The sequence below is a fragment of the Manis pentadactyla genome, chromosome 15, assembly GCF_030020395.1.
Source record: "Manis pentadactyla isolate mManPen7 chromosome 15, mManPen7.hap1, whole genome shotgun sequence".
In the NCBI taxonomy this organism is placed as follows: Eukaryota; Metazoa; Chordata; class Mammalia; order Pholidota; family Manidae; genus Manis; species Manis pentadactyla.
In genome coordinates this window covers 23,139,533-23,163,844 of record NC_080033.1, presented here as the reverse complement: position 1 = coordinate 23,163,844, position 24,312 = coordinate 23,139,533, and the positions used below count along the sequence as shown (strand labels likewise).

The 24,312-nt window shown below is 41.0% G+C and overlaps 1 protein-coding gene across 1 annotated transcript in view; it reads left to right on the top strand.

Moving 5' to 3' along the window:
* Positions 1 to 24,312, top strand: part of WDR88 (WD repeat domain 88) — a 38,147-nt gene that overhangs the window by 9,554 nt on the left and 4,281 nt on the right. The window contains exons 4-11 of the mRNA XM_057492864.1: positions 3,868 to 3,978; positions 6,931 to 7,019; positions 8,212 to 8,275; positions 9,009 to 9,147; positions 9,605 to 9,734; positions 15,719 to 15,906; positions 17,692 to 17,774; positions 18,661 to 18,729. Coding sequence (XP_057348847.1) covers positions 3,868 to 3,978; positions 6,931 to 7,019; positions 8,212 to 8,275; positions 9,009 to 9,147; positions 9,605 to 9,734; positions 15,719 to 15,906; positions 17,692 to 17,774; positions 18,661 to 18,729 — 873 coding nt within the window. The remainder of the gene's footprint in view (positions 1 to 3,867; positions 3,979 to 6,930; positions 7,020 to 8,211; positions 8,276 to 9,008; positions 9,148 to 9,604; positions 9,735 to 15,718; positions 15,907 to 17,691; positions 17,775 to 18,660; positions 18,730 to 24,312) is intronic.

Sequence of the window (24,312 nt, the reverse complement as noted above, 5' to 3'; positions counted from 1 at the left end):
ACATATACCAGTCATTACAGTATCATACAGAGTAGTTACACTGCCCTAAAAAATCCTCTGTGTTTTGCCTATTCATTCCTTCAACCTCCCCAACCCCTGGCAGATCTTTTTTAGCATCTTACTAGCTTTGCCTTTTCCAGAATCTCATATGTTTGAATACATATGTACGTGTTCTTTTCAGACTGGCTTCTTTCACTTAGTAATATGCATGTAGGCTTCCTGCATGTCTTTGCATGCTTGAATGCTCATTTATTTTTAGCACTAAATACTACTCCATTATCTGGACGTACCACAGTTAATTTACCCCTTCACCTAATGAAGGACATCTTCAGGTTCTTTAAGGTTGCATCTTGGAAGTTTTGGCATTATGAGTAAGGCTGTTATAAACATCCATGTGCAGGTGTCTATATGGGCATACATTTTAAACTCCTCTGGGTAAATACAAAGGAGTATGACTGCTGGATTGTGTGCAAAGAGAGTCTAGTTTTGCAAGAAACAACCAAGCTGTTTTTCAAGATGGCTGTATCATTCTGCATTTCCACCAGCAATGAATGAGAGTTCCTATTGCTCCACATCCTCGCCAATGTTTGGTGTTGTCAGTGTTCTGAACTTTGGCCATTCAAATAGGGTGTAGTGGTATCTTATTGTTGTTTTAATTTGCCAATCCTTGATGACATATGATGTGGAACATTTTTTAACATGCTTATTTGCCATTTGTATATCTTTTTGGGCGAACTGTCTGTTAAGGTGTTTGACCCATTTTAAAATCATATTTCTAATTTTCTTACTGTGCTTCAAGAGCTCTTTGTATATTTTGGATAGGAATCTTTTATCAGATGTGTCTTCTGCAACTATTTTCTCCCAGTCTGTGGCTTGTCTTTTCATATTCTTGACATTGAAAGTAGAAGTTTAAAATTTTTATGAAGTTCAGCTTATCAGTTACTTATTTCATGTGTTGGGCCTTTGGTGTTTTATCTAAAAGGTCATAGCCATACTTAAGGTACTCTGGATTTTCTCCTGGTTTTCTCTTGAAGTTTTATATCTTCATTTTGCATTTAAGTCTGTGATCCATTTTGAGTTGATTTTTTTGGAAGGTGTAGTAAGTTCTGTTCTCGATGTATTTTTTTGCATGTAGGTGCCCAGTTGTTCTACACCATGTATTGGAAGACTACTACTTCTCCATTGTATCGATTTTTCTCCTTTCTCTAAGAGCAATTGTAAGTCTATTTGAGCTCTCTATTCTGTTCCATTGATCTATTTGTCTATTCTTTCACCAATAACACACACAATCTTGATTACTGTAGCTTTATAGCAAGTCTTGAAGTCAGGTAGTACCAGTCCTCCAACTTTGTTACTCTCCTTTAATACTGTCTTGACTACTCTGGATCTTTTGCCTCTCCATATACAATTTATAATCAGTTGTCTACATTCACAAAAGAACTTGCTAAGAGTTTGACTGGGCTCATATTGAATCCATAAATCAAGATGGAAGGAACTGACATCTTGACAATACTGAGTCTTTCTATCCATGAACATGGGATATCTCTCCATTTATTTAGTTCTTTGATTTCATTCATCAGAGATTTTTAGTCCTCCTCATATAGATCTTGTATGTATTTTGTTAGATAAAAAACTAAGTATTTAATTTTTTTGGTGCTAATATAAATGATACTGTGTTTTTAATTAAAAATTCCACTCTTTCATTTCTGGTATATGGTGGGCTGGAGTTGAGTGTTTCCCTTCTCTCACGTGGAAAGCTAGAGCTGGCTGGGGTTGGGGTATTTCTCTTCCCCCAGGTCAGTTAGGCTCTGATAAAATCCCAGGAAGCTAGGCTCTGGTTAAATTTTTCCTAAGGGCAGAGGTTGTTAAGAAGAGAGAATGCTGTGGAATATCCCCAAATGTTTTCTTTTCCCCTCTCCCTGCCAGAAGAATTATTCTTCAGTACTCATTGTGAGGTCCAGGACTGCTCCTGGAGGTAACACTCAGAAAAGTGTGGGGGCTCCCCTGGAATTCGTAACTCTCAGAGTTATCCACACTGAGCCTCCAGCACTTTGTCATTTTCAGTTCAAATTTCCCTATCCTGGCACTGGTTCCCATAGAGGTTGCTGATCATGGACTTCTGCTCTGGAAATTTGAAATTCTTTGTAATTGCCTGTTCTCTCCAATTTAGGGGGCAGCAGTTTTCTCTGGGCATCACCTCTCTTAAGAATCTAGGAAAAGTTGTTGATGTTTTGGTTTGTTCAGCTTTTTACATGTTGTGAGGTTGGAGTGATGGGTTCCAAGCTTCTTACATGCCAGACCAGAAATGAGAAGTCCTTCATTATTTTTTTATTGTCTAGCAATATTCCATAGTATGGATATACCTCATTTTATTTATTCATTTATCAGTGAATGGACATTGGATTGTTTCCATTTTTTTATTATAATGAATAATACTGCTATAAACACCCATGTTCAAGTTTTTGTGTGGACATATGTTTTCATTTCTCTTAAGGTATATACTTAGGAGTAAAGTACATATATATGCTTCATCATACATTAACATGTTTAACTTTTTGAGAAATTGATGAACTATTTTCCAAAGTGGTTGCACAATTTTACATCCCCACCAGCAATGTATGAGCATTCTGAATTCTCCAAATTCTTGTCAACACCTGTTATTATCTAACTGCTTGATTATAGACAACCTAGTGGGTATGAAGTAGTACCTACCTCAATATGGTTTTGATTTACATTTCCCTAATGGCTAATAATGTAAATAATGTAAAAGCACATTTCCATGTGTCTATAGATCATTTACACATTTTCTTTGGAGGAAAGCCTATTCAGATCCTTTGCCTATTTTTAAATTGGGTTGTTTTTCTTTTTATCATTGAGTTTTAAGAGTTTTTAAATATTATATTCTAGATACAAGTCCCTTATCTGATATATGATTTGCAAAAATTTTCTTCCATTATGTGCATTGTTTTTTCACCTTTTCGATGGTGTCCTCTGAAGCACAGTTTTAAAGTCTGTTAATGTCCAGTGTATTGTTTTTTTGTTGGTACTGCTTGTGCTTTTGGTGTCACGTCCAAGAAGCCACTGCCTAATGCAAGTTCATAAAGATTTACCCCTATATTTTCTTCTAAGAGTTGTAGTTTCAGTTCTCACACTGAGGTCTTTGATTCCATTTTGAGTTAATTTTTGTATATGGTGTGAAGCAAGGGTCCAGCTTCATTCTTTTGCATGTGGATTTTACTTGTCCTAGCATAATTTGTTGACAGTACTAATATCTCCCTTTTAAAATTGTCCTGGAACCCTTGTCACAAAGCAACTGACCAAAAACATGAGGACTTATTTCTGGATCCTCAATTCTATCCCATTGATTTGTATGTCTGTCCTTATGCCAGCACTACACTGCCTTGATTATTGTCACTTGGAATGTAGTGTTTTGAAATTGGGAATTGTGAGTCCTCCACATTTGTTCTTTTCCAGGATTGTCTTGGCTGTTCTGCTTCCCTGAGTTTCCATATACTTATTAGGATCAGCTTGTCAATTTTGGAAAAAATGTCATCTGGGATTTTGATGGGATGATAGATCATCTGTAGATCATTTGGAGATCACTCATGGACATGGGATGCTTTCCCAGTTATTTGGGTCTTTCTACATTTCTTTCAACAACGTTTTGTAATTTGAAGAGTAAAAGTTTCATATTGTTTTTTTTTGTTGTTGTTAAATGTATTCCTATCATGATGCTTTTGAAAATGGAATTTTTTTCTTTTTTTTTCTGGATTGCACACTATTAGTGTATATAAATACAATTGATGTTTAGATATTGATTTTGTATTCTGCAACCTGCTGGACTCATTCAGTCTATCCTTTTTTCAGATTCCATTTAAAACTCTGAAAGGACACCAGCACATTGTGAGTTCCTGTCACTTCTGTGTGGATGACACAAAGGTCCTCAGTGGCTCCTATGACAGCACTGTGAAGCTGTGGGTAGGTGGCCTGGTGTTAGATGGAACCAAAACATCCCGTACGCCTATGTCACTCCTTGTAGGGAGTTCCCCAGTACTGGGTTCCCAGACACTCAAGGATCCTAGGTTTGGAGGGGCTTCCCAAGCAAAGTGTAGGAAGAAGAAGCAAAGCAAGGGCTCTTCCTAGTGCCAAGTCACCAGAGAGATACGAGGTTAGGGTAGCTGCTGTCAGCCTGTTGATTTGGAAACAGTGGGAGCAGGGAAGAGAGGCCACTGAACTGGGAGCTCCCCACCTTTTGCTGGATGAGCCCAGCTGTGCCTTGCATCTAGCTGGGGTCTCTGAGCTGTGCCATCTCTCTGGGTTGCCTACTCATTTGAAAAATGAAGTTCCAGAGGTGGTATGACCAGGCTTGGATGGTCACAGAGGACAGAAAAGTGGGCAGGCCTGGGACATGTCCATGAGGAGTGGTTGGGAGAAACAGGCTTGACACAGATCAGTACCCCAAGGTGCAGGAAGTAAGGGCGCAAGGAATAGGCGTGATGATGAGGCTGGAGAGAAGTGGCCACCGAGAACTCTCCTGAAGCCTCTGGGCATAGCCAGCAGACCCTGACAGGCCTGTTTGGGGCATTACTGGTCAGTCAGGAGAGGGTTAGGAGGAAGCTGGGCTGTAGAAAGACAATGGCTATCAGGGGCCCTTGCAGAGATGACCATGTGCCTGGGGCTGGGCCCATGGGAGAAGATAGTCAGTTCTGAGTTTTTCTATCTCCTCTGGCATCAGGAGCAAGAGGGGGACAGGGTGGAGGGAGTCAAGGCTGACTTTTGGGTTCCATTTGCTTAACTGGGTGGCGGATAACTCCCTACACTCCAGATGACATTGGAGGAGCATCTCCTGTGTCATCAGTGGGTACCAAGGCCAAGTGGACTAAGCGGGAGGGTGTGGGGGCTGTCCATGGGGGGTGGGTCAGGTCCCCCACTTGGCACCCCCCAGCTGCAGGACCCTGGGTGGTTTCATGACCTCCTGAGCCTCCTAGACCCTCCCTGTGCCTCACAGGACAGCTGTCTCAAAGATGCCTGCTCCCCATCTCTGCTGCGGCCCTTACAAATTCCCCCTGGTGCCAGCCACGATCTCCTTGTTGGGAAAACTGGTCCCTCTGGGAGTCTGAAACTCTTTCCCAACCCTCGGGGGTGACTGAGAAGCCCAGGGCAAGGGGGTCCCTTCTGATTGTCATCACCCAGGGGAAGGGGGCAGTGACTTTCCAAGTGTGCATTTTGCTTTGCCATCTTCAGAGGCTTCCCACGTTCTCACCTCTGGAGCCCATGGAAGAATGCACACGGGTTTTTGTCTGTTTTGGCCAAAGGGCTCTTGGCTCTGTAAGGGGAAATAGGGCTGTTTCCTTTTGTGCCAGGTTTGGGGACAGTATATACTCTGTCTAGGGCACAGTCATTGGGCCTGGAAACATGTGGCGCCCACAGCCCTGCCCCCTCTGCCCTGGTCTCCAGGCTGCCCTCTCCCCCCGCCTGCCTTCCCCCTTGCCCCCAGTAGCAGAGCTGCCAGTTCTCTGCTCCCCTGGCTTGGCTGGCCTCACTGACGCCCTCTCCAGGAGGCACTCTTTCCTCCTCCTGTTCTCTCCACCTTCTCCTGCCTCCGCCTGTGGCTCTCCTTGTCCCACTGCAGCTTCTCCCTCATCACCCTACGCATGGCCTTCCCCGATCACCTATCTTCACCAGAATGTCCCCTCACCTCTCTTTTCCCTCCCCGATTCCCTTCACCTCCCATCTCTAGTCCTGCCTCTCAACCCTACCCAAAACCCAAACATTGGACTTAATCTTCCCCCCAGTTCCCCCCAATGTACGAAGACGATGGGAAAAAAGTCATTCTTAATCCCACACCCAATCTCCCACCAATATATTGGCACACCTCTTTCCAGTCATTTAAAAAATAACTGAAAGTTTATCTTATATTACAAAGGTGATATGGTTTTACTACAGAAATACATAAAATTACAAAGAAAAAGAATCAACCATTTCATGACCTTGGAGTTAACTGCCATGAAAATCTTGGAGTGTATCTATTTTTTTTCTTGCTCATGCATGTATACATGTGTACAAAATCAAGACCACACAGAAATACTGTTTGTATAACCATAATAAACTTGGGTTGCAAATATTGTCACATCTGCCTTATTTTTCCAACTATTTAGGAGCCCCCTTTTTCCCATTCATTCATAATCTGACCAGTATCCCCTCTTAAATTATCTCAGTCCACAGAGGGTGTTCCCGCTTCCAAATGCCAGGCGAAGAGGGAGCCATCTTTATTTGTTTATTTTTCCACACCCTTGGCCAATGGCTCATTTATTTTAAGAAACATTCAATGCAAAACAGAGACATTTCCACTGTCTTTGGAATTCACTAGCAAAATCTGGCTTGTGTCACCATATAGCTCTTGCTAAAGGATTCATTTCCCTGACACCAGTACACATTTCCCAAGAGGGTTCCATCCATGGTCTCTGTAGCTATGGTGTGTGGTGAGCCTTTTTGTGCAAAATTCTTTGACCACAATTCTATTTCCTTAGGAGAGACCTCTCAGAGTAGAATTGCTGGGTCAAAGAATGTGAACTGTTCAAAACTTTTTGAAAACAGGCTGCTAGATTCTGTAAAGCCCCTTTCGGCCAGTAGAGGATGAGAAAATTAACTGTTTGCAGCTCTGCCCCCAGAGTGGCCATTTCCCTCTGGTGCCTGTGGAATTGAGGGGTGTTTTCTGGGGGTGCTGTCCATGGCGGAGTGTCCTTCCTGCTTTGGGGAGAGGTTGGGAAGTCCTTTGCCCTTAGGAGCTGGGTGAGAGTTGGGACCACGGGTTCTCATGTTTGGCTGCCTCAGATAAGCTCAGGGCCGATGGTAAACTGGGTTCCCAAGCCCAGCCAACGCCCCAGTGACCTCTCTGTCTCTCCCCACCCTCCCTCCTGTTCATCTGAGGATGCTGTGGACGGGTCTGTCGTTCGGGAGTTTGAGCAGGGGTCCAAGGCTCCTGTTTCGGAGTGCAGTGTCACGGCTGACAGCAGAAGGTAGCCTTTCCCTTGTTTCTCCACCAGGAAGAGTGAGAGGTGGGCTGGGGTGCCGCACGTCAGGGATGGGTTTTTTTTTTAAAACAAAAACACTCCCATGTATGACCTCATGGTTTCCATTTTTTTGCTGTGAGAATCGAGAGGATGTGGCAACTCTTTGAAATCTTAAGTGCTAAAAAGACAAAATCTATTGTGGCTTAGGCAAAGCCAGTCTGAGTTTTTGTCACAGAGTTTCTTTATGGTAGTTACACCTGTGGACTGTTGTGGCTGCAAGGGGACTTATCAATTTAGTCCAGGTCTGCACTTCACACAAGGGAAACTGAGGCCCAGGAAGCAGAGGCCTGCCAAGCTGTCACCTGGGACGGGGTGGGGTTGGGAGGAAGCAATGCACTGACATGAGCCTTTGGGATGCATTGCTTAAGCCTCCTCACACAGATGTGAGTGTGGCCTTTAAAAGACCAGGGAATTTGCTTTAAAATAGCTTTACTTTTACCTGGAGCAGCAAAAGGGAATTTGCTTTAAAATAGCTTTACTTTTACCTGGAGCAGCAAAAGGGAATTTGCTTTAAAATAGCTTTACTTTTACCCGGAGCAGCAGTTACAAAACTAGTATGCTAGTAAAAATTAGTATAGGTCTTTAAGTTTCTCAGGAATTTATCTTTATTATAATAGAGGACAAAGGTTGCCACAGAAAAACATACAATCTAAGAAAAGTACACAGATTATTATGTGCAAAGGTAAGTTTATGCATTTTACTAAAAGTATAAGAAAACATTTCCGAATGACATGAGCTAAGTATTTTCCTGTAAAAAGATAGACGTGTAAGCAGAGAAGGAAATGATTGATCCTTGTGAGTGGGAGATATCCCTTTAGAAGAGGACAGCCAATTAACAGAATGGAAGACACAATACCTTTAACACGCTAAATACAAAAGAACACACCTGGGTGGCTGAGGGATTTGGGAAGAGAATAGTGTGGTGCCTTTTGCATTAGGTTCTCTGTGTTTTCAGCAAGGACACAGTGTTCTCCAGGGGGGCTCATGGAGCATCTTTAGAAAGATTTCGGTATTATTTGCAATCTTGGTCTTGAATTATAGAAATTTTCTGTGAAGAATTGTCTATGTCTCTTTTCATAGAAACCATGGGCATAATTTTTGGGTCACTGAGACCCTGTGATTGTCATTTTATTTCCAGAATTACTGCAGCATCCTATGACAAGACACTGAGGGTTTGGGACGTTGAAACAGGCAAACTACTGGTAAGTGCTGTCACAGGGAGTGTCCCCAGGACATGGCAGTTCACTCCTCCAGAGCAAATGATCCAAGAGACAGCAAGGAGGAACCCATGGTGTACCCATGACCTTGTCAAACGCTGTCACTTCTGCCTTATTCTGTTCATTAGAAGTGAGCCACTAAGTCTGGCCCATGCTCACGGGGTCGAGAATTAGGCTCCCCTCCTGGAGGGAGGACTGTCAAAAAGTTTGTGGACATATTTTTAAATTGTCACAACAGCAGTGCCATAATGTCTAACATACAGAGAGACCCCTCCTTTTCTAGAGCTCGTTGTCCCCTTCTTGTGGTTTGATGTCAGCCTCCTCAGTGGACTGTGATCTGCCCCTGGCACTGTGAACTCTTGTTCACAGTGCCAGGCACAAGGCAGACACTCCATAAACACTTGTTTACCAAACCGACCAGAAATGAAGTTGGCTGTTCTAGAACCTGGCTGCCAGTTCTTCTAGGTACTCTCCCTTTCCTTGTCCATCTGTCCTGGTCACAGAGCAATTACATGTATTAATTGAATTAGTTAAAACTAAATAAACTTAACAATTCATTCCCTTTTTGCACTAGCCCATTATAAGTACTCAATGGCCACATGTGGCCAGTGGCTAGCATATTGGATGGTACATAGATAGAACATCTCCTATTCACTGCAAGTTCTGCCGGACTGCTGGGCTAAAGAGAAAACAACCCTTTGATTGTTGCCCTATTCAGTGGAAGACCAAGCATGAAACCTTCGTAGTCTCCTGTAAGTTTTCTCCTGATGGTAAATACGTGGTGTCAAGCTTAGACATGGATTGTGGAATCTGTATCACAGATGCGGAAAACGCCACCACTTTGTCACACCTCAAAGGTGAGTTTGCATGGGCTCCCTGTTCAGCAGCACACCATGTTTCTCCATGTGCTGCCTTCAGGCCTTTGCACTTACTGTTCCTTCTGCCCAGAGCGTTCTTCCTGGCCTGCTTCCTTTGCTAACTTTTAGGCCCTTGCTCACCTCTCAGGGCTGGGCCTGGAGTCAGCTCAGGTCTCAGGCATGCTGCAGGTCGTTGCCTGCTCAAGAGTGTCTCCCCATCAGAATGGGAGCTCTGCAAGGACAGGGAGCTATTTGACCAGGCTCCTTGTTCAAAGCCTGGCACATGGTAGGCATTTGGGAAATGTTTGTGTGAGTGAATAGTCCTTTATGAAAACTGGAATTGTGGCTCCATAATATTGTTGCCTTCTGGGGAAATAGTGTGAGCCTCTGGGCCACATGAAGCCTATGGCCCGAAATGTGGAACATGCTGGAATGAGTCACTTTCCTTGTGCCTCAGATCATCATGAAAGGTCAGTCACAGCATGCTGCTTTGACCCCGACAGCCAGAAGGTGGCCTCCGTCTCAGTGGACAGGAGCATCAAGATCTGGGATGTCACCTCCCAGGCCACGCTGCTCACCATTACCAAGTGAGGAGGGGCCCCATGGGCACTGGGCACCACCCTGCATGTAGCAGGGCTGTGGGTGGGAGTCCCCATTCATGTCCTCTTGGATTCAGCCTGCACACCTTCGACTTGCAAGCCTGCGTCCACGTGAGGCATCTCTAACTTGGCCATGGGTGCTATGAGGAGGCTGGAGACAGAGAAAGGGAAGGAGCAGGCAGGCTGGGGAAACCACCAGCTATGGCTTGTGGGCTGGGCTGGGCATGGGGTTCATTTGTTTCAATGTGACCAACACTTTGTGCAGAGACCCCACAAAAATACACATTTCCAGAATCTCCTGTGATATGGGAAGATCTGATAATCCAGGGTCTGCAAGGGTGACCTTGTAGGTAGCCACCACCAGGTGGGTGGCCAGTCCTCTCCTATAGGCCCTGGAGTCAGGATCCCAGAATGTGTACATGCCCTGTCACCCACCCGCTCTGCTCAATTATGAGCTCTGCCAGCCTGGGCCAGGGTTTCCCATGGGGATCTGGTTGGCGGTGAAGAGTGTGCGGGTCCTCATCCTGTGTGACCTTGGACCTTAGCTTTCTCACCTGCAAACTGAACAGAGGTGAGGCCTAAATGACTGAAATTGCTGGGTCGTATGGTATTTCTATTTTTAGTTGGTTGAGGAAGCTCCATACTGTTTTTCATACTGGCTGCACCAATTTACATTCCCACCAACAGTGCACAAGGGTTCCCCTTTCTCCACATCCTCACCAGTGTGGTTATTTCTTGTCTTGTTGATACTAGCCACTCTGATGGGTGTGAGGTAATATCGCATTGTGGTTTTGATTTGCGTTTTCCTGATGATTAGTGATGTGGAGCATCTTTTCATGTGTCTGTTTGCCGTCTGTATGTCCTCTTTGGAAAAATGTCTATTCAGGTCCTCTGCCCATTTTTAATTAGATTATTTGTTTTTTGATATTGAGCTATGTGAGTTCTTTGTATATTTTGGATATAAGATACATCATTTGTGAATATCTTCTCCTCTGTCATCGTAGGTTGCCTTTAGTTTTGTTGATGGTCTCCTGTGCTGTGCAGAAGTTTTTTAGTTTGATGTAGTCCTTCTTGTTTACTTTTGCTTTTGTTTTTCTTGTGTGGGGAGGCATACCAGAAAAAAAATTACTAATGTCAATGTTCAAGAGTTTACTGTCTATGTTTTCTTCTAGGAATTTTATGATTTCAGGTCTTACGTTCAGGTTGTTAGTCCATTTGGAGCTTTTAAAAAAATCCATTCACTTGTATTTATTTTCTTATTTAATTTCTACTGTGTTATATTTCATTTTATTTTTTAAAATTGCAATAAAGTTGATGTACAATACATTGGTTTCATATGTACAACATAGTGACTCAATAACTGAATACATTACTAGACGCCTGCCACATAGGTGTAGTTACCCCATTATCGTGCCAAGATATTACAATATTGGTTCAATTCTCTATGTTGTACTTCCATTCTTATGTCTAACTTATTTTACAATTTGAAGTTTGTACCTCTTTATCCCCTTCACTTATTTCACCCATCCTTCCACTGCTTCTCTATGGTAACCAACATTCTGTTGTCTATATTTATGGATCTATTTCTTTTTTGTTGGTTTTTTAGATTCTACATATAAATGAAATCATATGGCACTCATCTTTTTCTGCCTGGCTTATTTCAGTTAGCATGGGTCTGTCTAGGTCCATCCATGTTGTTGCAAATGGCATGATTTCCTTATTTTTAATGGCTGAGTAATATTCCATTGTGTACATATGCCACATCTTCTTTATCTATTAATCTAGTGATGGATACTTGGTTTGCTTCCATATCTTTTGTGTTGTACATAATGCTGCAGTGAACATAGGTGTGCATTTTGAGTTTATTTTTGTGTATGGCATAAGACAGCTATCCAGTTTTATTCTTTTGCACATAGCTGTCTAGTTTTCCCAACACCATTTATTGAAGAACCTGTGCCTTCCCCATTGTATATGCTTGCCTCCATTATCATATATTAATTGAAATGGGTTTTTTTCTGGGCTTTCTATTCTGTTCCATTGATCTATGGGTCTGTTTTTGTGCCAGTACCATACTGTTTTGATTACTGTAACTTTGTGGTATAGTTTTGAAATCCAGGAGCATGATACCCCTGGCTTTGTTCTTCATTCTCAAGATTCCTTTGACTATCTGGGATATTTTGCAGTTAGTTCCATACACATTTTAGGATTATTTGCTCCATTTCTGTGAAAAATGCGATTGCTATTTCAGTAGGGATTGCATTGAATCTGTAGATTGCTTAGTGTAGTATAGCCACAAAATCTTCTGTTTTAGCAAGCCACCTTATTAGGGCATGGGTGGCAAGTCTAGGCTCCCCTCTTGACCTTTGCTGATGGGGGTGGGAATGGGACTGCAGTTTTCCCCAAGGTGTTTGGCTGGAGTAGGGAGGGTATTGTCTAAAGGTTTCTATCTTGCCAGATCATCCATTGGCTAGGGAAAATAGGCTTTTCTTGGGGGTCTTTTCTGGTGCTCTTTCTTTTTTGGGTAACATCCTTTTGTAATATGTGGTGCGGAGTATATGAGCCAAAAAGAAAACCTTCGGGTCTCACAACATACCATCCTTGGATCCCAAGATGTCTAACTTACCTGATTTATTTTCTCTACCTTTCATAGTCTTCTGTTTGTCTCATACAATGCTCAGGGTTGTTATCTGTATTCAGCAGGAGGGATAGGGAGAGGTTTGACTCCATTTTACCCAGAACTGCAACATAAGTACTTTCCTCAAACTTTTTTTTTCTAATTTTTTATTAAGGTATGATTGATATACACTCTTATGAAGGTTTCACATGACAAAACAATGTGGTTGCTACATTTACACATATTATCAAGTCCCCACCCACACCCCAGTGCAATCACTGTTCATCAGTGTAGTAAGATGCCACAGATCCTCTATGTGCCTTCTCTGTGCTACACTGTTCTCCCCATGATCCCCCATACCATGTGTACTAAACATAATACCCCTCAATCCCCTTCTCCCTCCCTCCCCACCAGGCCTCCCACACCCCTCTCCTTTGGTAACCACTAGTTCATTCTTGGAGTCACTGAGTCTGCTGCTATTTTGTTCCTTCAGTTTTGCTTCATTGTTATACTCCACAAATGAGGGAAATCATTTGGCATTTGTCTTTCTCTGCCTGGCTTATTTCACTGAGCATAATGTCCTCCAGCTCCATCCATGTTGTTGCAAATTGTAGGATTTGTTTCTTTCTTAGGGCTGAATAGTATTCCATTGTATATATGTACCACATCTTCTTTATCCATTCATCTACTGATGGACACTTAGGTTGCTTCCATTTCTTGGCTATTGTAAAAAGTGCTGCAATAAACATAGGGGTGCATAAGTCTTTTTGAATCTGAGAAGTTGTATTCTTTGGGTAAATTCCAAGGAGTGGGATTCCCAGGTCAAATGGTATTTCTATTTTTAGTTTTTTGAGGAACGTCCATATCGCTTTCCACAATGGTTGAACTAGCTTACTTTCCCACCAGCAGTGTAGGAGGGTTCCCCTTTCTCCACATCCTCGCCAGCATTTATTGTTCTTAATCTTTTTGATTCTGGCCATCCTTACTGGTGTGAGGTAGTTTTAATTTGCATTTCCCTGATGATTAGTGATGTGGAGCATCTTTTCATGTGTCTGTTGGCCATCTGAATTTCTTCTTTGGAGAACTGTCTCTTCATATCCTCTGCCCATTTGTTAATTGGGTTATTTGCTTTTTGGGTGTTGAGGCATGTAAGTTCTTTATATATTTTGGATGTTAACCCCTTGTCAGATATGTCATTTACAAATATATTCTCCCATACTGTAGAATGCCTTTTTGTTTTGTTGATGATGTCCTTTGCCATGCAAAACCTTTTTAGTTTGATGTAGTCCCATGAGTTCATTTTTGCTTTTGTTTCCCTTTCTCGAGAAGATGTGTTCAGGAAGAAGTTGCTCATGCTTATATTCAGGAGATGTTTGCCTATGTTTTCTTCTAAGAGTTTTATGGTTTCATGACTTAATTCAAGTCTTTAATCCACTTTGAGTTTACTTTGGGTATGGAGTTAAACAATAATCCAGTTTCATTCTCTTGCATGTAGCTGTCCAGTTTTGCCAACACCAGCTGTTGAAGAGGCTGTCATTTCCCCCATTGTATGTCCCTGGCTCCTTTATCATATATCAATTGACCATATGTGGTTGGTTTTATATCAGGGCTCTCTAGTCTGTTCCATTGGTGTATGGGTCTGTTCTTGTGCCAGTACCAAATTGTCTTGTTCCCGATCTTAGCGGAAAAGCTTTCAGCTTCTCACTGTTAAGTATGATGTTGGCAGTGGGTTTTTCATGTATGGCCTTTATTATGTTGAGGTACTTGCCCTCTATGCCCATTTTGTTGAGTGTTTTTATCATGAATGGATGTTGAATGCTTTTTCAGCATCTATGGAGATGATGATTGTGTGATTTTTGTCCTTCTTTTTGTTGATGTGGTGGATGATGATGATGGATTTTCGAATGTTGTACCATCCTGCATCCCTGAGATGAATCCCACTTGGTCATGGTGTATGATCCTCTTGATGTCTTTTTGAATTAGGTTTGCTAATATTTTGTTGAGTATTTTTGCATCTATGTTCATCAGGGATATTGGTCTGTAATTTTCTTTTTTTGTGGTGTCTTTGCCTGGTTTTGGTATCAGAGTGATGCTGCCTCATAGAATGAGTTTGGAAGTCCCAAACTTTTGTACTAATTAAAATGGTCTTTTATGAGAAGCAGAATTTATTTGGAACAAGAGCCCCATCCTGGCAAATAGAGACAGCTTTGGTTTAACCCCAGTGACAGTGTCTGGATTCTCGGGAGATAGATTTATCTATCTCCAATATATGCTGGAGTGGTTCTTAGCCCAACAGGCATGGGGAGTTAGAAAGTTCTACTCTGGACACCCCTGGGAAGTTGACATTTTTTCTCCTTTGATCTTATTCAGTTTGTGCATTTCAAAGAACTATAACAGAGTCCAAAACTCTGACCTGAGCTCCAGTAAACAGTTTTGCCTACTTTTTTCTTGAGGCAAAATGACTGATTTTATGATCCAGACTACTCAGAGATGCTCATTTATGTTTATAGGTTCTCTTGAAAACCCTGTTCAAAATAGGAGATGAGAATCACAGGGAAAATACTTTGACGATCACAAAGAAAACAAAAAGCAACAAAATTCTGAGAGATACTTTTCCTTATTTTTAAAAGGAAGACATTAAAAATGGAGAATGGATACTTGAAAACTTGTTTAATTAAATGCACGACATTAAAATATGTCTTAATGACACTGAAGACAGATGAAGAGAGAGGGAGGGAGAGAAGAAAAAGAGAGAGCAGTTGTGCTGATGAGAAGTAGGAGGAGTAAGTGAGAGAAGGTAGAGGAGAGGACGGAGAGGAGGGCTGACCTCCATGTCTTGGAGAGGAAGGAGGTGGGGAAAGAGCAGGACAAGCCCCTTTTGTGTGATCCAGCACCAAACCTGAAGGGCTGTTATTCCACTAACCACCATTAACAGATTTTCCAGATGCTTTTTTCCCTTAGGCTTCCAGCAGCTTGGAATAGTGCAGTGGGTCTCAGCAGGGAGCAATTTTGTCCTCAGTGGACATTTGGCAATGTCTGGAGACATTTTTGGCTGTCACAACTGGGGTGTGGGGGTCCTGGTATCTAGTGGGTAGAGCCCTGGGATGCTGCTAAACACCCTACAGTGTATAGGACAGTCCCCTAGCACAAAAATGTCGCTCCTGCCATTGACTGAGAAATCCTGGAATAGTGTGACACAGAGCAATTAATGTCTGAACCATGATAGGCAGTGATAAAAGGAATGGTGTCCATTAAAACCTGGGGGATCGGCTCCACTGTCCCCCCACCCCTTTAGAAGTGGCCTGAGATCCTGCAGGAGCAAAGTACTAATGTGTGCCCCTCTCATTCTGTGTTTCAGGGCGCACACCAACGCAATCTCTAACTGTTGTTTTACCTTCAGTGGCCATTTCCTGTGTACAAGCTCTTGGGATAAAACCTTAAAAATATGGAATGTCCATACAGGGGAGTATCGAAACAGTGGAGCCTGTGTGACTCTGATGAGGGGCCACGAAGGTTCTGTGAGCTCCTGCCAGTTTGCAAGAGACAGTGAGTAATTAACACGTAGAAGGGTTCCACACCCACGGGAATGCCAGGGCAGAGTTACTCATGTTCCATTCACATGGATTTTCCTTAGGACAGAAGCAATTTCTGATGATGCCAACAGTGAGGGCGATTTATTTTCTACCAGAACAAAAAAGCCAAAAGGGAGATTCAGAGGCACAAGTTTGCAAGTGATGGGAACTCAGCTCAATGTGGCTTAAGCAACAAGTTATTTGTTACCTTTCATAATGAGAAAGTCGAAGGGCAGGTCTCATTTCAGGTGTGGCCAGGTCCAAACACTCAGAAAATACTGTCATGGAGCCAAATTTTCTGCTCCGTCCCTTAGCTTGGCTTCTGTCTTGCATCGGCCTTTCTCCTCAAGGAGGCAAAGATGGCCTCTGGTGGTCCAGCCAATAGTAGTTCTGGCCACTGGCAATCCAGAGGAAGGGAAACCCTCTTTTAGAGGGTGCTGGCACAAGTCCCAGGGCATACTCTTACTGGCTTAGCTTGGCGCACATGTTCATCTCTAAACCAATCACTTTAGCGGGATGAGCCACTCTAATTGGCCAGATCTGGGTGACTTTCCCACCCCCAGATCTAGAGTACCCTTCAACCAGAGGGACTGAGATGGTGAAGGGTGTCTCCCCATGAGAAACTAGGGAACTGGTGCTGAATAAAGAGGCAAGGTTGAGAACAGGGCCATGACAGGATGCTGCCTCAGGTCATTAGCCCCAGGGAGGGAAGTGATGGCTCCTGACACTCAGGAACCAAATGTTTGACTCCTCCATCCCGGTGGGAAGTGGGGCTCACTCTATGGGTGTGGGAAGGCATCTAGCCAGTACACATATAAGCAGGGCCAGACTGAGAAGTAGCTAGGGCATTTTCAAACAATGTTCCTTCTTTAGAAGCAGTCTCTGTGTAAGGCAGACCCTGCCATGAGATATCCCATCAGCTTCTGTCCTTGGCTTTTTTGCACTCAGAGTTGCATGTAGTCAGTGCACTACTATTCACAGATTCTGTATTTCAGAATTTGTCTACTGACTAACATATATTTGTAACTCTAAATCAATAATCAATGCACTTCTGAGTGCAGAGTGGTGAAACATTTGAGTTCGTCTATGCACACACTCCTGGCTGAGGACTAGTAAGGTGACCCTCTGCCTTCTTGTTTCAGCTCTATTATTGTGAAGTGTCCTATTTGTGGCCTATTTAGTGCCACTGCTTTGCATTTTTATGCTTTTTGTTGGTGTTGTCACTGTTTTAAATACCCCCCAATGGCAGTGCTGACATACTGTCTAATGTTCTTAAACTCAAGGAGGCTGTGATGCGCTTATGGAGAAAACACATTGTTTGATAAGCTTCATTCAGGCATGAGTTATAGCACTGATGGCCATGAATTTAATGCCACTGAATAAACAGTATGTATCAAATAAAGTGTCTTTCAACAGGAAAGGAAATAAAACAAGGTTATGTATTGATTAGTTAATGAAATGTTGTGACCAGAGGCTGGCAGGAATCTAACCCTGTATTTTCCCTAGAAGCAATGGTTTAGTATTTGCTAATTCAGTTTGGGATGGTTTCACTGAACATTACTACCATGAACAATGAGAATTGTTATTGGTTGGGGGTCGTTAAGACATGCCAAGAAGGGGTTTGAATGTTCTTAGAGTGAGCCACAGCAGTACCCCCAAAATACATCCTCAGTCCCCTTTGACCCCACCAGAGGAGGAAGAAGTTGACTGGGGAAGATGACATCCCTCCTTGCACTGAGACCTTCCTTTTGTGTTACAGCCTCTCTTCTTGTGTCTGGAGGGTTTGACAGGACTGTGGCTATTTGGGATGTAGGAGAAGGCTACCGGAAGCTCTCCTTGAAGGTACCAATGCCAGCATTACATAGAGGATCTGAGCTTCATTTCATGACACACTGAGTCCTGGGTGCTAGGGATACAGTAGTGGGTGAGATACACCTAGATTTTCTCAACGGAGCTGACACCTCAGTGGGGAAGGATGGACAAAAAGCCAACAAGAATTCATCAACAGTGATCCATGAAACAAACCACAACAGGGGGATGTGCTAGAAATAGATTCCAAGGACTAATCCACAGTGGATGAGTAGGGAGGGCTTCCTGGAGAAGGTGGCACTTGAACTGAGAACTGGATGGCAAAGAAAGACTGGATGAGTGAGGATCTTGGGGAAAGGCATTCCACACCCACGGGAATGCCAGGGCAGAGTTACTCATGTTCCATTCACATGGATTTTCCTTAGGACAGAAGCAATTTCTGATGATGCCAACAGTGAGGGCGATTTATTTTCTACCAGAACAAAAAAAAAAAGGCATTCTAGGAAGATGGAACAGCAAATGCAAAAACTCAGACGTGGGCAAGTGTCTAAGAACAGCAGAAATTACCATGCAGAAGGATGAGTGCATAATGAGGCATGCACAGAAAGCTGTGGGGCTCCAAAATGGCGGGTGTCAACTGAATGCTTTTGGCTGCAAGTTAGAAGAGACTCAACTCCAAGCGGCTATCTAATAAGGGTTGGATTGTCCTACACATCAAGAATCCAGAGGCTAGGCAGTCCCAGCATTGGCTGCCTTAGTCTTTACACTTTGTGTTTCACCTTAAATGTTGTTGATGACACGGAAGCACAGTTAGTTGTTCTTAAACATAAGCAACACTGGGTTCCTGACTTTGTGCTTTTGTTTATGTTCTTACAAAGGCTTTTCCTCTAGGTCCTCATTAAAATTCTGCTTTCTTTAGGGCCATACTGACTGGGTGATGGATGTTGCCATTAGCAATAATAAGAAATGGATCCTGTCTGCTTCAAAGGTAAAAGTGGCCAGCCTTTGAGTGACTTAAAATCTCTATCGCATTTGTGAAACTTGGTGTTAACAGAAGTGTTAGTGTCAAGTAAAACTCCTGTGTGCGCTCAGTCTGAGGGCCCTGCCTGGACAGGCCATTCCCATCCAGGAAACTGCCTGGGAATATGGAAAGAAGGTCCTGCCATCTGTTCCTATGGGGAGTTGCCAGGTGTTTCTGTGTCTGCATCATTGACATTTGACCTTCGCTGGGACAAGGGCCTACCCAGACTAGTGAGGGATGGAGCCAACAGGGGGTGTGGGAGGGGTCTTGGAAGATGTCAGCTCATGGGCGAGTATCAGAGACCACCCTGAGGTCCCTGGTGGGTCTTCCCTCCCTGCATCACATCCTGGGATTCCTGTGGGAATAGCCCATAACTCTAATTCAGAATAGCCGGAGGGCTGTCATCCAGATGTGAGTGCCAGAGAAGTTGGGGTCTCACCTTGCCCCCTTTATTACAGCCATTTCATTCCCTGGGCTGGGGATTTCTAGGTCTGTGGGCTGTGGGCAAGGCATTGCCCACCATGAGCAACTTGTTAGAGAGCCAACCTCAGACACTGCCACACCTGACAAAAAACTACTAATATAATACGTAATAAAAATGCTATGCCTAAGTGTTAGTGCTTTAACATAAAAGTATGGAAATGATTTTGTCAATTACACATCAATAAAGCTGAAAAAAGTAAATACACAAAACAAAATATGAAAAATGAGTGTCCATTTGAAATTATGTCTTACTGTATTTTGTACTTTTCTGCTGTATAAATGCTATTATTTAAAATAATGGACTAGTTAATGCAGCAATTAGTAGTAATTAACACTAGAACTAATCAAACAAATATGTTTAAGAAAAACAAAAATATTTTGTTTCTTTATGTCCTATAATACAGCAATTTATTTGGACATAAAAAATCTTTACTGGATATTTTGTAGGCTATATTATGTATATTCTTAAGATAACATAAATGTAAGGCTTTGAAAAAAGAAAAGAATATAAATATAGTATGATTGATTAAATAGAGATTAGTTATATTTATTTATGTATTTATTTTTTTCCAGCTTTACAGAGACATAATTGACATATTGTATAAGGTGTGCAACCTGTTGATTTGATATACTTCTATATTACCAAATGATTATCACCATGGTTTAGCTAACACCACCTGCATGTCACAAAGTTATCATTTATTTTCCATGGTGAGAATATTTAAGATCTATACTCTTAGAAACTTTCAAGTATATAATACAGTATTATTAACTGTAATCACTGTGCTGTACATTAGATCCTTACTCATCTTATAGCTGGAAATTTGTACCCTTTGACCAACATCTCCCATCTTCCCCCATCCCCATCTCCTGGTAGCCACCACCCTACTCTCTCTTTCTATGAGTTCAGCTTTTTAAAATTCCACAATAAATGATATCACACAGTATTTATCTTTCTCTGCATGGCTTATTTCACTTAGCATAATGGCCACAAGTTTGTTCATGTTTATTGCAAATGGCAGAATTTCCTTCTTCCTCATGATTGACTAATATTCCATCATCTGACTATCTATCTATCTATATCTATCTATCTATCTATCTATCTAATTTTCTTTATCCATGCATCTGTTGACAGACTCATAGATTGTTTCCATATCTTGGCTATTGTGAATAATGCTGCAGTGAACTTGGGAGTGCAGATATCTTTTGGAGAACCTGTTTTAATTTCCTTGAGAGATATATATATATACACACACACACACACACACACACACACACAAGTAAGAATCCTGGATCATATGGTGGTTCTAGTTTTAACTTTTTGAGGCACTTCCATTCTGATTTCCATGGCGGCTGTACCAATTTACATTTCCACCAACAGTGCCCATTCCCTTTTCTCCATATCTTTTCCAACACTTGTTATCACTTGTCATTTTGGTGATAGCCATTCTAACAGGCATGAGGGGATATCTTATTGTGGTTTTGATTTCCATTTCCCCAGTGGTTAGTGATGTTGAACACCTTTTCGTGTATTTGTTGGCCATTTGCATGTCTTCTTTGGAAAGATGTCTATTCATTTCCTCTGCCCATTTTTCAGTTGGATTTTTTTTTGTTTTGTTATTGAGTTGTATGAATTCTTTACATATTTTGGATATCAACTTCATATCAGATATCTGACCTCTGTAGACTTCCTTTTCATTTTCTTGGTTGTTGCTTTTATTGTGCAGAAGCCTTATAGTTAAATATAGTTCCATTTATTTATTTTGCTTTTATTGCTTGTCCTTTTGGTGTCGTGTCAAAAAAATTGCTGTCAAGACCAATGTCCATGAGCTCTTCCCTGTGTTTTCTTCTAGGAGTTTTAAGATTAGGTCTTATGTTTGTCTTTAATCCATTTTGATGTAATTTTTGTGAGTGATGTGAGATAGGTGTCCAATTTCACTTTTCTGCATTAGGTTAATTAGTGTCCTCAACACTATCTAAAGAATGAAAAAACTAACCTTTCCCCATTGAATATTCTTGGTTTCCCTGTCAAATATTAGTTGTGATGTTTGGATATGTGATGGTATATTTCTGAATTCTCTATATTTATGCCAGTACCCTACTGTTTTTGATTAGTATAACCTTGTAGTATAGCTTGAAATTAACAAATGTGGTGCCTCCAGATTTGTTCTTCTTTCTTAGAATTGCATTGGCTACTCAGGTCTTTTGTGGTTCCAGACAAATTTTAGGATTGTTTTTGCTAATTTTATGAAAAATGTCATTGAAATTTAGATAGGGATTGCAGTGAATCTATAGATAGATTTGGGTAGTAGAGACATTTTAATATAATAAATTCATCTTATCCATGAACATAGGGTATTTTCCATTTGTTTGTCTTTTAAAATTTTTTTCATCAAAATCTTACAGTTTCCAGATCTTTCATTTCCTTGGTTAAATTTATTCCTAAGTTTTTCATTGTTTTCAACGCTATTGTGGATGGGATTGTTTTCTTTATTTCTTTTTCAAATGTTTCATTGTCAGTGTATAGAAACAAAACCTATTTCCATATGTTGATTTTGTATTCTGCAACTTTACTGGACTTGATTAGTTCTAACAGTATTTTTGTTGTGTTGTTAGGATTTTCTATATATAAGATCATATCATCTGTTAACAGGGGGAGTTTTACTTCTTCCTTGCCAATTTCGATGCTTTTTGTTTCTTTTTATTGCCTGATTGCTCTGAATAGAACTTCCAGTACTATGTTGAAAAGGCATGGTGTGAGTGGGGACCATTGCCTAGCTCTTGATCTTAAAGGAAGAGCTTTAAACTTTTCACTGTTGAGTATGATATTAGCTGTGGGTTTGTCATATATGACCTTTATTATGTTGAGGTGTGTTCCTTCTATACCTGATTTGATTATTTTTATCATAAAAGTTTGTTTGCCAAATGCTTTTTCTGCATCTACTGAGATGATTATATGCTTTTTATCTTTCATTCTATTAATGTGATGTGATGTATGTATCACATTTACTGATTTATATTGAGGCCAACATTATTCTAATACCAAAGCCAGGTAAAGAATCACAAGAAAAGAAAATTACAGACCAATATCCCTTATGAATATGGATGCAAATATGCCCAACAAAATATCAGCAAACAACAGTTCATTAAGAGGATTAATCACCATGATCACATGGGATTTATCCCAGGAACACAAAGGTGGTTCATAACGAGAAAATTGATATAATACATCCTATTAATGGAACAAAGGAAAAAACATGACCATCTCAACTGACACAGAAAAGGCATTTGACAAAATCTAAACCCTTTCATGATAAAAACTCTCAGAAAATTCTTTGACATGATGCAAGGTATTTCTGAAAAACCCATAGCAAACGTCATACTCATTGGTGAAAGAATAAAAGCTTTCTCCCAAAGTTCAGGAACAAGACAAAAATTCTTGCTTTTGCTGCTGCTATTCAACACTGTACTGGACATTCTAGCCAGAGCTATTAGACAAGAAAAATAAATAAAGACATCCAAACTGGAAAGTAAAAGGTACAACTTTCTCTGTTCACAGATGGTATGATTGTATATAGGGAAAATCCCCAAGAGTCTGTAAGACAACTATCAGAGACAATAATGAATCCAACACAGTTTCAAGGTACAAGATCAATACACAAAAATCAATTGTGTTTCTTTACACCAGCAATGAAGAATCTGAAAGGAAATTAAGACAGCAATTCTATTTAGAAGGCCACCTAAAAGAATACTTAGGAATAAATATAACCAAGTAGGTGAAAGACTTGTACACTGAAAACTACAAAATGTTGCTAAGTGAAGTTAAAGAGGGCATAAATAAATGGAAAGACACCCAATGTTCATAGGTAGGAAGACATAACATTGTTAAGATTCAGTATTACCCAATGTGATCTACAGATTCAACACAATCCCTATCAAAGTACCAAGAATAAAGTTGAAGGACTCACAATTCCCAACTTTGAAACTTACTATAAATCTATAATAAATAAAACAGGACAGATATATAGGCTAATGTAATATAATAGAAATCGCAGAAATAAACCCTCACATATACAGTCAATTGATTTTCTACAAGGGTGCAGACCATTCAATGGGGGAAAGGACAATCTTTTCAACAAATGGTGCTAAGAAAACTGGATATCCACGTGCATAAGAATGAAATTGGACCCATACCTTACACCTTATACAAACATTAACTCAAAATGGATCAAAGACCTGAACTTAAGAGATAAAGCTACAAAATTCTTAAACATTGGGGAAAATATTCATGGCATTGGCCTAAAAAAATGAGTCCATGGATATGACAATAAAAGCATAGCCAACAAAAGCAAAAATAAATAAGTTAGACTTCAACAAAACAGAACTTTTGTGCATCAAAGGATACTATCAAGAAAGTGTAAAGCAACCTACTGAATGGGAGAAAATATTTGCACATCATATATCTGATAAGGGATTAGTATCCAGAATATGTAGAGAACCCCCAAAATGGGCAAAGGACTTAAATAGACATTTCCCCAGAAAAGATAAACAAATGGTCAATAAGCACATGAAAGATACACAACATTGTTAGTCATTTGGGAAATGCAAATCAAAACCACAATGAGATACAAATTCACACCTACCAGGAGGTCTATAACTAAAAAAATGGAAAATAACAAGTGTTCTTGTTATTTTGACAAGGTTATAGAGAAACTGGAAGTGTTGCACATTGCTGATGGGAATGTAAAGATGGTACAGCTGCTGTGAAAAACAATTTGGCAGTTTCTCAGAAGGTTATACAAAGAGGTATCGTATGATCCAGCAATTCCATAATTCCAGTATATACCAAAAAAACTGAAAGCTTGAACTCCAGGAGATTCTTATGCACCCATGTTCATAGCAGCATTATTCACAATAACTAAAAGATGGAAGCAATCCAAATGTCCATAAGCAGATGAATGGATAAACAAAATGTGGTATATACATACAATGGAATATTACCCTGCTTTAAAATGAAAGGAAATTCTGACACATGGTATAATATGGATGAACCTTGATAACATTACA